Source organism: Lepisosteus oculatus, chromosome 6 (assembly GCF_040954835.1).
Source record: "Lepisosteus oculatus isolate fLepOcu1 chromosome 6, fLepOcu1.hap2, whole genome shotgun sequence".
Taxonomy (NCBI): domain Eukaryota; kingdom Metazoa; phylum Chordata; class Actinopteri; order Semionotiformes; family Lepisosteidae; genus Lepisosteus; species Lepisosteus oculatus.
The window spans coordinates 24,429,086-24,444,239 of record NC_090701.1 but is presented as its reverse complement, the minus strand read 5'-3'; the positions used below and the strand labels follow the sequence as shown (position 1 = coordinate 24,444,239).

Below are 15,154 nucleotides of genomic sequence, written 5' to 3'. Positions count from 1 at the left end.
CCTAAGCCATGCACAAAAGGGGAGGAAAGAAAAACAGGGGTTGGCAGTGTGGGGGGGGTCCAGAAAGGATCTTTAGAGCTTTGTATCCTGCAATTTTAGAGACGATATACACTACTCTCTCTCTCCTGGGCAGAAGTGTTCCTGTACCACACAGTGGTGGAAAAGGTCAAAACACTCTCAATGACAGATCTGTAAAAGAGGGCCATTGCTTCCTGTGACACTGCTGTGACTTGACTGAGTCAGGTTTAGCAAATATTGCCTATGATGTCCCACAGGGCTTCATCCTTGGTAGAAAAATCTTATTGTATCCATTTTCTAAAATTAAATTCTACTAGGACAAAAATATTATAAGTAACGTCTGGGTAACTGATTAACTTAACTGGAATAGTCCTCTGAGTCTTGACTCCCAATATGAAACCTGAAGAGAGACATTTACAGTACCATTATCGTCGGCAGGGTCTATATTTTGACTCGCCCATTAAGCATATTAAAAATGTATTATTTTATCATTATAGAAGCATTTAAAATATTTTATAATTTCTTGCTAATGCTGAGAAATAAGTTTATACTTTGAACCAATGACAGCTTATGGATATAAAAATTGTTGAGACATAAACGATGGGTATGAAAAAGAGGTGTAATTTTTTAAACAGTATATGTACAGGTGGATTTAAGTTGCACAAAATCAAGGGTTTTCAGTATTCACCAATCTCTCTTTCTCTTACCCAACTCTTAATAGAATACCCATCCATTTTCTAAACATGTCATCCATGACTTGAGGGTCATAAGGGAGCCACAACACATCTTGGCAAGCGGCAGGCGCAAAGCGAGATACAATCTGGATGGGACACAAGGCACATGTAGACACATGCATGCACACACTAAAAGGCCAATTTGCAAGGCAGCTATGCTAACCACAGTGCCACCGTGCCACCCTATCTAGCAGTATAATATCAAGTATAGCATATAGAGTGGTTGTCTGCTTAGTGTATGTTAATAAGTGATTAAAACACTGAAAAATTGAAGTAGTTTGCTTATTTTAAAGATCATTGACTCAGCAGAAATGTTTAAATGAAGGTGAATTATTGCCACCAATAACTATTAAAATGTTTTTTTTATGCATTTTAGCATTGTAGTTTTTTTCTGACTACAAAATCAGTTGGATGATGAGAATCTAGCTATTTAAAATAGCAGGTTTGACTTAAAACACGACAGAATAAGGCAATTTTGCGACAGTATTCTTTTTTTTTAATATGCCCATTCCTTGGCTCTCTCCTCTGATCTAAGCCACAATCCCATGTGCAACCTCAGCAACACGCCCCTTGCTCTCCCAAAGAGAACCCACACCAGCACTTGCCTGATTGTTTTATTATCATTTGCTTTAATGCAGTGGATGGGAGTAGAAGTAAAAGAGTACAGGACTACATAATTGTGTGCCTGCCTCAGGTACCAGAGGTAGCTCTTCCTACACTACGTTGTAGAGGAATGGGTAGACTTCAATTCCTGGAACCCTACAAAGCTTCATTTCAACTTTGAACTTCATGGATTAATAGAACTAATCTTTCAGATATTAATGCATTGTTTTAATTAAGTATGAATGACTAGAGCTGGATGATAATTCGATAACGATAATTATCGCAATATAATTTTCCTCGATAGAATTTTAACAAAAGTTCGATATATATGTTTATGCTTTGCGCACAAAATACTCTTTGAGGGCGGGTGCGTGGTACAGACCAGGCAGCTGACAGATTTGTTTAATGTTTCTGCTGTTTGGAAAGTATTTGTTGTGTTCTTAAAATAAAGAGTTGTTTAATTTACCAATTAACTGTCTGGTTTCTTCAACTTTCATTCAGGAGAAAAAATCTGTCTTTAAACTTGAAAGAATTTGAAGTACGTATGAAACCTGAGAGAGTTTATGAGGAATGATATTGCCAACACCTGTGATAAAACATGTAGTCTGAAATTTGTTTTGTGTGTGTTTGCGGTCACGTTTCTTCAATGAGGCCATTTTCCCCTGGCCTCTAATAATGAGCTAATTTTTAACTCATTCAGACTATGATTGTAATGTTTTTTCTTAACTCTTACAACTCAATCCATGTTATAGATGCAGCTGCTAGAGCCCCTTGTTAACCAAAACCAAATTCACATAGTTATAGATTCTCATTATTACTGGACAGCATGATGATTTGGCATTTGACAGTTGTTTTGATTCTGGGCTATTGCGCTTTCTCTGTGGAGAAATCATGGTTGTCTTCATGTTTTCCCCATATCTATGGGGAAACCTAACAGGTGCTCCAGTTTCCTGTTAAATTACTGCTTCAGTGTGCTATTTTGTATGCATTTTCATTGTTTTTTAATATAAATGTTGTGTAATTTTATAGCCTTTATTGTTGCTGGCAGTACAGTAGCTTTACCAACTCGTGGCCTGATCTCCTCAGGTCCTAGAAGCTAAGTAAGGCTGAGGCTGCTCAGTACTGGCATGTGAGATCTCCAAGGAAAATTGCTGTAAGTGGTGTTGGTGACCATTAGATAGCACCCTTCATTCTGACCATAATTTCCAAACCAATTACTCATTATATTAACAAGGGCCACTATGCCTTAGGGCAAATGAAATCAAATTGAGGAGGCTTAATCAGTAAATTCCTGACTACATGGCTATTAAAAATGTAATTATACATTTGTTAAAGAATAGGACTGTTAATTCTGGTTTCCTAAATTCCACTGTGCAATCTTGCATACCTAAAGTTCCCTTAATTCAACTGCTGAAGCAATTTTTCAATACTAGTTTCTAGCAGTATATTAGTACCAGTATAACTAACACATAATGGCTGTGATACTGCACATTACCCATAAAGGAACTGTACTTCAGTGGGGGTTCAAATAAAAAGTCTTATTTAAAGGCATGGAATCATACTACTTGTTGTCCTTTTTAAAAAAATCTGTAAAGCACTTTGAAAACACCCTTGAATTGAAGGGCACTTGAGAAATATTTAAGAATTTTTTGCATTACAATTTTGACCTCGGCCTATTTTTCCTGTTCAAGTAATAAAAACACTAGCACTGACATTCTTAATTGAATGCAGCAATTATGTCTGTTTAACTGATTTTGAATATTTTTTCCCAGTATTCCAATGGAAATGACGTTTGTTTTGTGTTGTCAAAACACCTAAATAAAGCTTAGCTATGGCATTTGGTTGCTTTTCAAAGAAAGGATTGAAAGAAGCTCCGCCTAAAGTGAAGCCTGTTATGATTTAGTTTATGAAATAATTGTATTTGCGTTAAAGGGGTTTGATAGCTCTTTTCTTGCTGAATTTCCAAGTTTAAAGTTTCGCTTGTTTAAAGTACAGTGTCCCCGTCACTATACTGGGGCATTAGGACCTACATGGACTGCAGGGTGAGCGCCTCCTGCTGGCATCACTAATGTCTCTTCCAGCAGCAACCTTAGTTTTTCCCAGGAGGTCTCCCATCCAGGTACTAACCAGGCTCACACCTGCTTAGCTTTAGTGGGTTGCAAGCACTCCAGCATAGAACCTTCTATTATACAAAAATACATTTTCCAGTATTTTCTCCTAGTGAATGCTTCCCTGTCACGACGACAGGTTTTGTGCTTTCTGGCTAAGTGCATAGTTTGTTTGACATTTCAGTTAAGGTGATTTACATGGGCACCATCTGCAGTTTGTTTTGGGGAAAAAAACAGTGCTACAGCATGAGGTCAAAATACACTGATGATGTCTGTTGGGCTAAAACATGTTATTTGTTATTGTGTCTAGTTAGTGTTTAAAGCTTTTTAAGCATTAGATAAATTATGCAAGAATTGTTTCAAACTTTTTTTTCATGTGCGGACAGATTTGAAAGCTTCTTGTTTTAAAGTGCTTGAATCTGGTTAAACAAAAAACTCGATAGTGTAAGATAAATACTTATCTGCACAAAGTTAAGTATTACACTGCGCTACCCATACTGCAATACTGTTCTCAGACGTTGTGCTATGATAAAGCTCTATATTACATAATATAAAATTGAAGTATATAAGATGCAGAAATATTACTGGTATTAGAAACACTTAAGATGCACAGATCTCCAGGGCCAGGTAGTATTTTTCCAATTGTACTTAGGGAAACAAGCATTGTTATTCATGGACTAGCAAAACTAATCTGTCAGTCAATCAAAACAGAGGTGACACCCATTGACTGGGAAATGTTTCCAGTCAAGAAAATCAACATTGAATCACAACGCAAAGAGACAAAAATAGAAACTACTGAAAGGTTCATTTAAAACCAACGCCAGAAGATCATGAAGGAAGCACTACTTTACACAGATGGCTGTGACAGTCTGGAATAGGCTACCAACCGCTACTCATCCATGGTGTCAAAGCTAATATCCTGACTTTCAACGACAAGCTTGATAAGATCCTTGACTATTAGCAATTAATTAGGCACTCCACCAATTGAGCTAAAAGGGAGAGGATATGTATCCTCCTTGCTCTTTCAACCTTTCTTATGTTCTCCTATGAACATTTCTAGGGAGGTAACACACTTACTTGTCATTAAAAAAAAATAGCACTGAAACTATATATATGTTTCCATATCGTATCTTGAATGACCGTAGTACTAATGATAATTTTTTCTCTTGTTTCAGATGTATACCAAAACGGAAAGTGTGCCTGACAAGCATTGATGATTACCCCTGCACTCAGTATGAATGTCTGACATTTTCTGGGCCGTGTGACCACTCTTTGGTGGATCCAGTGTGTGACATAGACAATATGGAGCATCCTAATCTCTGTGAGCTTTACAAAAGTGGAAAGACCCTTGCCTACATCGGTCATTGCCAGGTAGGACTAGATCTCTAATGTACTTGCTTTTGAATTCTGGCACATAGAATCTAGTGGGCCAATGTATTTGAAGGTTTCTTGTCTGTGGTTCCTTTTTTGAGTTTTAGTACTGTTTATGATATAATGTTATTATATAACATGTTAAATTATATTTTGTTAGGATCTTACCTTTCTACTTTGTACCTACATTTTAACTTAAAAAACAAAAAAATAAATTAACCATGAACAGAAAATAAATAGTGAAACTAGGAAACATGAACTAGATCTTAAAAAACAGTTTGACAGTGTGGCTATTTTTAAGTATCTTTTTTAGGATATAAATGAAATATTTCATAAAATAGTGAGGGTTTCATTCCCCTTTGTTTTTTTAGCAATTAGAAAATCAGACCTTGAAAAAGAAGAGTACAACTTTCAGTCACTAAATGGAAGTCCTCCTGACCTGACATGTCTCTTGATCACTGGCTTAGTTTGTTAAACCATGATCAAACACTGTACCTTTTTGTTGAGCGTCTGCCTTTAGATTGGGTTCTTGCTACGTGTCTGGTGCCCACAGTGCAGTGATGCTTAGTGGGAGAGCATCTGAAACTGGTTTTATGTTTTTTAAATGAACATTTGGTAAAAAAGGGGGAGAGATTATAACAGTTATTGTCAAATGTACAGCTGTGAAAGTTTTAGATAAATATAACAAACAAACAGTGTCTCTCAGCAGCGAATGGCAGTGTCAGTCAGACAGCAGTACACCCTGAGATAACAAGATGCAGGCTTGAGCGTTCCTCTGAGACCCACATTCATAAGCAGACTGCTGAAACTTGGAGTCAGCTGAAGTGTCACAAAGGAATTCTGGTTCAGTGTCTTAGTGAAAATGACAGTAAAAACTCTTTTTTATCATTTGTTTTCTCTTCTCATTAGGAGTTAGGAAAGTGTGAATGCAGACTGATTCTCTTTGCAACTCTTCAATATCATTTGATACATTAGTTGATGACTTCTCACTTAGCTGCCAGGACTTTCTTTAATATCTGGAATCACCACCATCTACAGTGTCCATCTGAATATAAAGATAAAAACACAGCATTGAGTGTTTGACATTCACACATAAACAAGTAGGCGGAAGCTTCTTGGCAGAATATGGTTGGCTTCTTCATTTAATTTTTTAAAATCAAGAGCCTCCAATATGGCTCCCAAGAAGCTCAACCCCTAAAGCTCCACGCCCTGTGCAGGTTGACCATCTTAACTGGTTTCAAACTTATTTGCTTGATTTAGGTGGAGCAGTCGTCCAGGTTGTCCTCACCTCCCTGTACAACAGCAACTCCAGTGACTGCACAGCATGTCTGTGTGCTAACAGTAATATGATAGTTATGTATTTAGAAAAGCAGGTGACCAGACAGAACATTTCAAAGGACACTTGTAGGTCTTCACCTCTCCTGTTCTGATTTATGATTTGGAGTGGTGAGCTGAATTCGTTAGCAGTAAGCAGTTCCATACTGGGAAGGCATGAGAGGAAGAATATCTGAAAATTATAATTTTGAAAAAAAATATGTTCCTGATGGGGTTTGAGAGCCTCTTGGTTATAGACCTCTGTTCCACAGTGCAGGGTTGAGTGTCCTTACCAGTCCAACTCAGGGTTTTGGTTTTAAGTGCTATTTGTGTTAGCAGAGACAGAATACAAATAAATATCTTTATATAAATGAACACAGGCCATTACTGTTCTCTGGACTCTCAATTTGCAAATGGGGACATTTTAAGCCCTGCTTACTTAATAGGTATTATAACTATTGAAATTGGAAAAAAAAACATCAGATGGAGTTGCCAAGGAGATATAAGACATCAAAAAGACAGTAGCTCATATAAATATGTCTGTTTCAGTAGTATAAGGGTGAGACTTCATGTCAACGGCCATCTGCTAAGAGGTCTATACAGTGTTCCTTTGTTTAATTAGTTTTAATATTTTTGCAATGTTTTGTGATTATAACCACTTTTGCCTTACTGGAATATTATCTTTATTGTCATCCCAATGCCAAATATGTGATAGGAGTTTTAACAATATTTTGCATAGGAAGGATTTGCATTGCCTCAATTAACATTAATTATGAAGAGAACTGTTGGAAAACAAACCAGCAGACAAGGGGATACTCCAAGACCAGGACTGAGAACCACTGATGTTAATTAACTATCTAATTCTGTAGAATATGATTATTCTGTTGTTTTACCTCAAGGTTACAAGAACTTGCTTTTAGTCAGGTCATATCTGGAATCCTCTGTGCCAAATGGCAAACAGTTATTTCATTTTGTGACCTGTCAGAGCACCCAAAGAACAACTAACTTATGGATGTGGAAAATTGCAAATTAATCTACTAATTTTTTTACACCTGGGCAATTTTTTTCTCTTGTAGTTTGTTTTTAAGCAGACTGTTGTGAAGGTAAATTAACAACTCTGAGAATACTACCATTATACACCTCTAATTAAGACCAACGTGCAATTTGCCCACTCTATAAATAAGCATCACAAGAAGAAGCTTTGCAGTCAGTGACATAACTCCTGCATTTTACTGCTCTTTATGAGTTTTGAATGATAGGCCTGTGACATTTAGAGCAAGCGGTACTTTGTTATAAGAAAGCCAGTGACATCTGTTTTATTCCTTATAAAAATGCAGGCTGTATAGGGCTGTAAGTTCAGCTAAACTGACCAATTATTAAAACCATCCTTCACTTACAGACATACTGGCGCTTACTTTTGTTTTCAACTGCTGTTATAATAATTCAGTCTGTCTTTTCTCTTGTATATTTTTTTCTCTTCCTCATCTTCTGTAGATGCTGAAACCTTTGTCTTTTTGTGTCAGTTCTCGTCTTTTTGTCTTTCTTATCTTGGCAATGACAAGGAATTACCTCAGTCTGAACTATGATAGCGATGGACAGAGGCTTACATCTTATAGGTATCCCTCTTTTCTCCATCTGGGTTTTTTTAGCAAGCACCTTCAATAATGTACAAGAAGAAGGTTTGCTCTCTAATATATTTGCATGAAGTTGATGTAATTTTGGCTAGAAAATGTTTACCGTCTTTTTTTAGAGCCTCACTGTATAGTCAGTATTGTGTTCATGTTTGACTAAATATTCACTGCTTTTGTGTAAATTTAACTTATTTTCTTTTAGAATATGGGTGTCCAGTACTGATTCCTGAAGAGCATGTCTACAGGTTTTCTAGGTCTCATTAAATCTGTATTACCTGAAGAGCCGACAGTAACTATTAAACTAGTTCAGTTAAGCCAGTAACCCACTTAGTTAGCTCAAGCTACATGTTGAATTCATTGAGAGCTGAATTTGAATGAAAACCCACTGACAGCTGGCCCTCCAGGACCAAGACTAGACAGCACTGCTTTTAGCGGATTATCATGAAATCACTAGACGATTTGAAGGGGTTCTAGCTATAAATGATATCCGCTCGTTAATGGGCAGTTCATCTTGTTTATTAAGCCAACAAGAGGATGCAGGACTGTCTTAAAATTAATATTAATTATAAAATAAAGCTAATTTGCAAATGCATCAAAATAGAAAGTATTTTCAGATTGCACTTCAAATTGAACACTGCTTTGAAAGCTATAATTTGGCCTCTGTCAATAGCTGTGTGTCTCTCAAATTGTTTGGATGAATGTATTTTGGATAGTTATAAGCATTAAGTGGACACAATGACATGTAATTTAGTCAAATGAAGTGTACTCCACTTGTTTGGAAAATGAGCACAATGGTATGTCCTTGACACACCTGTGGGACAGTCTACTCATTGGACTGATCATGGCTGTTGAGGTACATCAGGGTGTTTAATGAGAGGCACATAAATATCTGTGTGACACAAAAATGAGAAGGAGGCTAAATGAACAGCTTTTTAATGAAAAGATGTGACCATGCAGTTATAGTGTTTGAAATAAGGAGTCTAGCTGTACTTCTTTCCAGAAGAACAATTTTTGCAAATGAATGCATTTAAGAGTCATAAGAAATACTGCCACCTCATAAAATTGATTTTTGTCTTGCTGGTGGGATATTCTAAAAGGTGTACTGTAGGTGGGTCGTAAGTAATTTATTTTAAACTGTATGCTGTTAAGACTGATCAATACCGGAGTATTGGTTGCAGTTTGCAGCAGTGTAGATATTAGGTACATTTGGACAGGTGCTAGTTGCATCTGAAACCTGCACTGGTGGGAACAAAAAAGAGTAGCCCAATTGTGGGAAAACATTATCTGAAACGCCACACTGACAGTTTGTAAACATGAAACAGAATGTAACATTAACATTTCTTTTTTTTTATCTAACCTGTTGTACTTCCACTTCCCCATCCCTGAAAAGAGCTTATCGCAGTCAATTTTCCTGAGTCTACACTACATTTTGGATGCAGACGAATGTTTTAATTTAAATATTCTACCTTTGTACAGTCATGTCTGTAGAAGTACTAAAAGATTAAAACTGTGGCTCCCATTGAAACCCTTTGTTAAAGCTTATCAGTAGGACTGATAAATTAGCATTAAGGGTGAGCCTTGAAAAGCCTGCTCATCTGGAAACTTTTAGTCAGTGAGGAAACAAGAGCCCAGAATCCTTCTCCTATCACTGATTTGTTGCACTGCTCTTTGAAGGATGCCTGTAAGAAACCAAATCCTGTATGTGGTCACAACGGGGAGACCTACTGCACAGTGTGCGCTGCCTATTCAGACCGCGTGGCTGTGGACTACCCTGGCCGCTGTCATGCTGTGGGGGTGGTGTCTGAGGTCAGCACAGATTCAGGGTGTGCCACCATCAACTGTCCGGCACTCCCCACAAAAGGATGCAATCCAGTTATACCACCAGGTAAGATGAGGAGGCAAGTCTTGAAGTCTTTACTATTTGATTCATTTTAGATTGGGTTTTGTTTGCATACCAAGATCTTTAAACTTGTCCAGTGCCATTCAGGAAGTTGCTGATTGGATTAATCTGTTGGTTTCTGACACCAGAAATTGCTGCAAAGTTATTCTTGTAGTGATGTATAAAAACTCAGCTTGGTTATAATTATTGCAGTAAACTAATGGATGACTGGGCCCAGGCCCCCTCACAAATCACAGCTTTACTTTGTCTATCTTTTTACATTTTAATTCACTTCAGTAAATCAGCATGAACAGTACTAACTCTTGGGATTCTAAGCAAAATTGTGGTCTTTCATCATTAAAGTGTTGAAAGGATCATTTATAAATAGTATTATGAATATTAATACACAACAAAAATAGCAATAGTGTTGGACTGCATAAATCACCAGCTTTGTTCATGCATGAAGAAACAGCTTTGGGTGTGCTATTGGATCCCACTGTCATTTTCCAATTAAACTGAACCCAATGTTTTTGTTCATAGGAGCATGCTGTCCCTTGTGCGCAGGAATGCTTCAGATTCTGTGGACTAAAGAGCAAATGAATGTCTTTGCGAAGGTAAAGCACACTCTGTCTTTGTATTGTGGAGATCATGAGACATCCCCACTGCCATCATTCTTCCTCATGCTTTAGTTGACTGTCGGTAGATTTATGGCCTTTTAAAGTATTTCAAGTTGTCTTCAAATTAACAGTGTAAACTGAGTGGGAATGATTTTGATTTCCTTGTTGTCAGTGGAAGCATCTCTTACATCTCTCCCTGTTTGTGTGGGTTTTTGCCAGGTGCTCTGGTTTCCTCTCACAGGAAAGACATACTGGCAGTTTAATTGGGTTCTTTTGATGTGTGTGTGTGTGTGTGTCAGCATTTGCCATGCCGTGATGCTATGGACTGGCATCCTCTTCAGGGTGTGTCCTACCTTGCGCCCGTTACCCGCTGATATACTGTAGACTTCGGCTCCTCTCTGACCCTGAATTCGATGAAGCAGTTAGAAATGGATGGATGAAATCCTTTAGTGGCATTTAAAATACCCTTCAGATCCACAGTCTCGTGCACTCTGCTGATTAATCTGTTGATCTGTGAATCTGCCCACACCATCTTTATTTCTTCTTTTTGCAGCTCAATAACAACAAGCCTGTGACAATCCATGATATCCTCCAGATACTGCGACTCCATATTTCAGTACCGCAGTGTGACATATTCGGCTATCTAAGCATCGATTCAGAGATTGTGATCCTCATTGTGCCTGTTGATGAGCGGCCCACTCCCCTGCAGGTATGTTGCTCTATACCTGTTACAGGCTGGACAGCAGAGGCTGAGGTGGAAACAGGTCTCCTGCCCCTTTCACGGTGGGGTGGAAACAGTGTGTGTGTGTGTCTACCCCTCCTCCACTTTGAAGACCCTTAAAAAACCTATTCTTAAATCTTTTATTTATTAACTGGTTGAAAAGTGGAAGTTCAAACTGTGGAATTATAGTGACTATCAAAACTATTTATCCCCCTTGGACTTTTTCACATTTTACTGTGTTACAATATAGAATCACAATGTATTTATTCATTTCAATGTATTTTTGCCATTGATCAACACAAAACATTCTATAAATGTCAAATTAAAAACAAAATTCTAAAGATCCTTCAAAAGTCATTATATAAAGTACTAAGTAATTATATTATATAAATTAACTATAAAACAGAAAATAAGTGATTACATATGTATTCAGCCATTTTCACTGTGTCAGACTTAAATAGATCTGGTACAACCAAATGCTTTAGAAGTTGTATAATTTGTTGAGAAATGGATACAGCAAAATAAAGAGAACCTGCTGCAGACTGCAGACATGGGACTTGGGATAAAATTCATCTTCTAGTAGGACAATGACCCAAAACATGCAGCCAAAGCCACAGTGGAGTGGTTTAAAAAGAAAAACGTTAGTGTTCTAGAGCGACCCAGTCAATGCCCGGACCTCATTCCAATCAAGAATCTGTGGCAGAAGTTGAAAATTGTTGTTCACCAACAGAGAGTGTTTTCTGTCAGTCAATAACACAAACTTCCAGTTAAATGCATTATGATTACAATTTGAAAAACTATCAAATGTAAAAGGTCCAAGGGGGGTGAATACTTTTGATAGCCACTCTAAATGAAATTTTAATTGAAGTATTGAAATTAAAGAACATTACGATGCCTGTAACACCTGATCTGAGATGGCACTGTTCTGATTGTGCCTATGTTTGTAATTTTCCAGGTAAGTAACTCTTGTTTTTTCATGAAGTTGTTAATAGAGGGAGTGACATAATTTTGTGTAATTTTGTCATCAAGTTGTAAAATTAACAGCACTATTTTGATGAAAGCAGAAAGCACATCACACTGCTCCTGGTAAGAATAGTTTTATTATGACAGACTGTAGTCTGTTTTTTCAACTTGTATATTAGGTTTCGAATAAGAGGTGCTGTATTATTCGAAGATGCCGTATTCATCACGTGTATAAATGTCATGGGTTGTCCTTTTAAAAAACACCCCTATCAAGGTAGCCATGTGACTGACTGAGAAACTTGTTCTGATTAAACATTTTTATTGTTTTAATGTGAAAGAGAAAATATATTTTGTTTTTTTTTAATTAATGTTATTACTAATTATAGTAATATGTGACAATTATTGGAGTGATACATGATTAAACACATTTGCTAGTTAACTGCATTGCAAGAGTAACAGATAAAACACGTTTATTTACTAATGTGTTTAAACCAGTTCTCGTGAGTTTAAATCTCACCAACTCATCCTTTTTTATATGTAAGATGCATACTGATTAATGTATTGTATGTTTTGCATGTCATGGTGTTCTTCAGTACCTATGAAGTTGATATTCTCACAATCTTTTGCATCTAATCAGTTATGTGTGTTTTATACGCAGAGAAACTTACAAAAAAAATTACATTAAAAATACCAGACATCGACCCATACATAGTCATTATACATCACTCCTACAGGAATCCACATAGCTTACCGGAACCTGTGAATTTCCTCCACCCACAATTATTCAAAGCCCGTTATATTGCAAATTACCCCTTCATTTTTGCACACAGTCCACTGATTGTCTTACCTTTAAGCCAGTACTCCTTTATTCATTGTGTAGTTTGACTGAGTATGGAATTGTATTTTTTTGTATTTAATGTTATGTCTGCATTAAGGGACTAGAACGTCTGTTTGAAGGCATTATTTGATATTCTTCTTGCAGAACATGCAAGGGATCAGAGGATATACTAACATACTCTTAATATAAGCAGTTTGAAAGCTCAGCTCAGGTGGCTGCCCCACTAAAACTTAGAACATATCCTCAAGAGTGGACATCGTCTTGGCTTTTAGTTGCACAGAAAGATTGTTATACCAGAGAGTTATTCCACAGTGCCTGACACTTCGTACCACAGAACTGAAAAACATGGACAGAATCTTGACTATTAGCACCAAAAACCTGTTATCTGTGAATAAAGTAAATTCACTGTTGTACAGTATAAATGAAGTCAACATGTGCCTTCCAAGACCAGAAAAAAATACTCAGGACATGCAGTTCTTTGGCGATAAAGTTTTGCACAGCTGTGTGCTCCAGATAAACCCTAATGCTTGTGTATTTCACTGAACAGATAGAGGCTTGCAACAAGGAAGCTGAGAAGATTGACTCCCTGATAAACTATGGAAGTCCCACCCTAGTTTCCCATGTGCCACTGTCGGCCTTCACTGTATCAGAGGTGAAGGTCTCCACATTGACCTCTGCTGCACCTGCTCTCGCCATGCCTGTATATTTCTCACTTCTCCTGAGCTTTTCCTTCACTCTTTTTGTTAGCCTTTAAGATTGTAGCTGCCTCTTACTGAATGCTGAAAGTTAAATTAAAGTATGTGTGTAAAGGCCATGCTTTTACTGAAAAAATGTGTTAGGATACTGAAAAGGAAAAAAGAAAATTGTATATTCCTAATGAGGGCAGTTATGATCACTTCTGCTGCTATGAAGGCTTAAAACATTTGCCTCCTTAGGGAATGTTAACCAATCCGTTTGCTTTTTTGAAAAGTGATGGGCTTCACTTGCTGAAGTTCTGCTCTTTGTGTTTAGAGACTGAGAACAGTTCTGCACCCTGACACATAGTTTGTTTCCTCTAGAAATAGCTATAGTCAAATGAAAGGAAAACAGCAGAGAAGCTGGTGGCATTTTGGTCTGGGAAGATGGTGATGTATTATGGACATGCCAGCTCTCTTCTGCTCAGAAATAATTGCTAAGGCTCAGAGGATGAAGTTACTATATTCAAAACTAGTATGCAGGTTTAGACATTTCTTATTGTAAATAAGAACGGTGAAGAGAAGAAAATCAAACTGGAAGAGCTATTACCTATAAAAACACCATCATTCATAAGCTGAAAGAGAAAAGGGATTTATTTTGTTCCTGTGTAAACATATTAAAAGAAAACATGCTCAGATGAAGAAAACCAATAGCCATGTTTATGATAATGACAATCATTGCTTTATCCACATGTGGATAATATGACAACATGCCTTACTAAAGAAATATAAATAAATCATATATAAAGTAATGCAATAATTTTATAATGTTTATATTGTAATTTTTAAGAATTTGAACTTTGTTCAATGTGTGGATGCTTGAAATAGGATCCATCAAGTTTTCTTAAAAACAATTAAGAAGCAGGATATACAGTAGATGTGCCATTCTAAATGTTATTGTACTTGCATGATGACTAATTATGAAGTGTTTTATTCCAGAATGTACTGTGGTGACTCACTCTGTTGTGTGTTTGTTTTTGCGTTGTTTGTCTAAGCATCCCTGCTACCTGCCACATGAAGTGAATTTGTCTCAGTATTATTGTGCTAGGCAGCTTTGTAGAATTAAACTTTTACAGAAGGGTTTCTATTTTCCTGTTTTTGTTTGTTTTTATTTTTATATTTCAAATTTTTTTTTGCCAACGTAAATGTGATATGTACTGCCAAAATGTAGAACATATATAAATATAGGCACTTAAGCATAACTTTAAACCTCAGTTTTTTGCATCGTGTTTTAGCAAAAACGCCAGTATTTGTGAGTTCTTAAAATGCCGACAATGCATATTTTATTACCTATAAAATAAAACTCTGTCAAAAGTGTTCCATCTTGTTGTGTTTCTTCAGTGTGTGCATTGAGGCTGCTGAGGTTGAATGCCAAAATGAATCTTTCGCATTATGAGTCAAGACCATTGTATTTGTTCCCCACAATCTGTTGAACTGGTTTGAGATTACATTTATCACAGAAGAACACCCATATCTCATGTACAGTTAATAATATACACAGCAACATGGCATGGTACTGTAACTTCATGGAGTTACAAAATGCACTGCATATGGTCCACATATTGACCACTAGATGGTGATAAAGATTCAGATCTGGAACAGGTCATTGCCAGCCTCGGCTTC

General features: G+C 36.9%; 1 protein-coding gene across 1 annotated transcript in view; it reads left to right on the top strand.

Moving 5' to 3' along the window:
• The window catches only part of reck (reversion-inducing-cysteine-rich protein with kazal motifs), a 74,435-nt gene extending 59,587 nt beyond the window's left edge, over positions 1-14,848 (top strand). The window contains exons 17-21 of the mRNA XM_015354514.2: positions 4,639-4,834; positions 9,454-9,664; positions 10,199-10,272; positions 10,829-10,984; positions 13,345-14,848. Of these exons, the coding sequence (XP_015210000.1) occupies positions 4,639-4,834; positions 9,454-9,664; positions 10,199-10,272; positions 10,829-10,984; positions 13,345-13,551 (844 nt within the window). The 3' untranslated portion in view covers positions 13,552-14,848. The remainder of the gene's footprint in view (positions 1-4,638; positions 4,835-9,453; positions 9,665-10,198; positions 10,273-10,828; positions 10,985-13,344) is intronic.
• Positions 14,849-15,154: the final 306 nt, after the last annotated feature.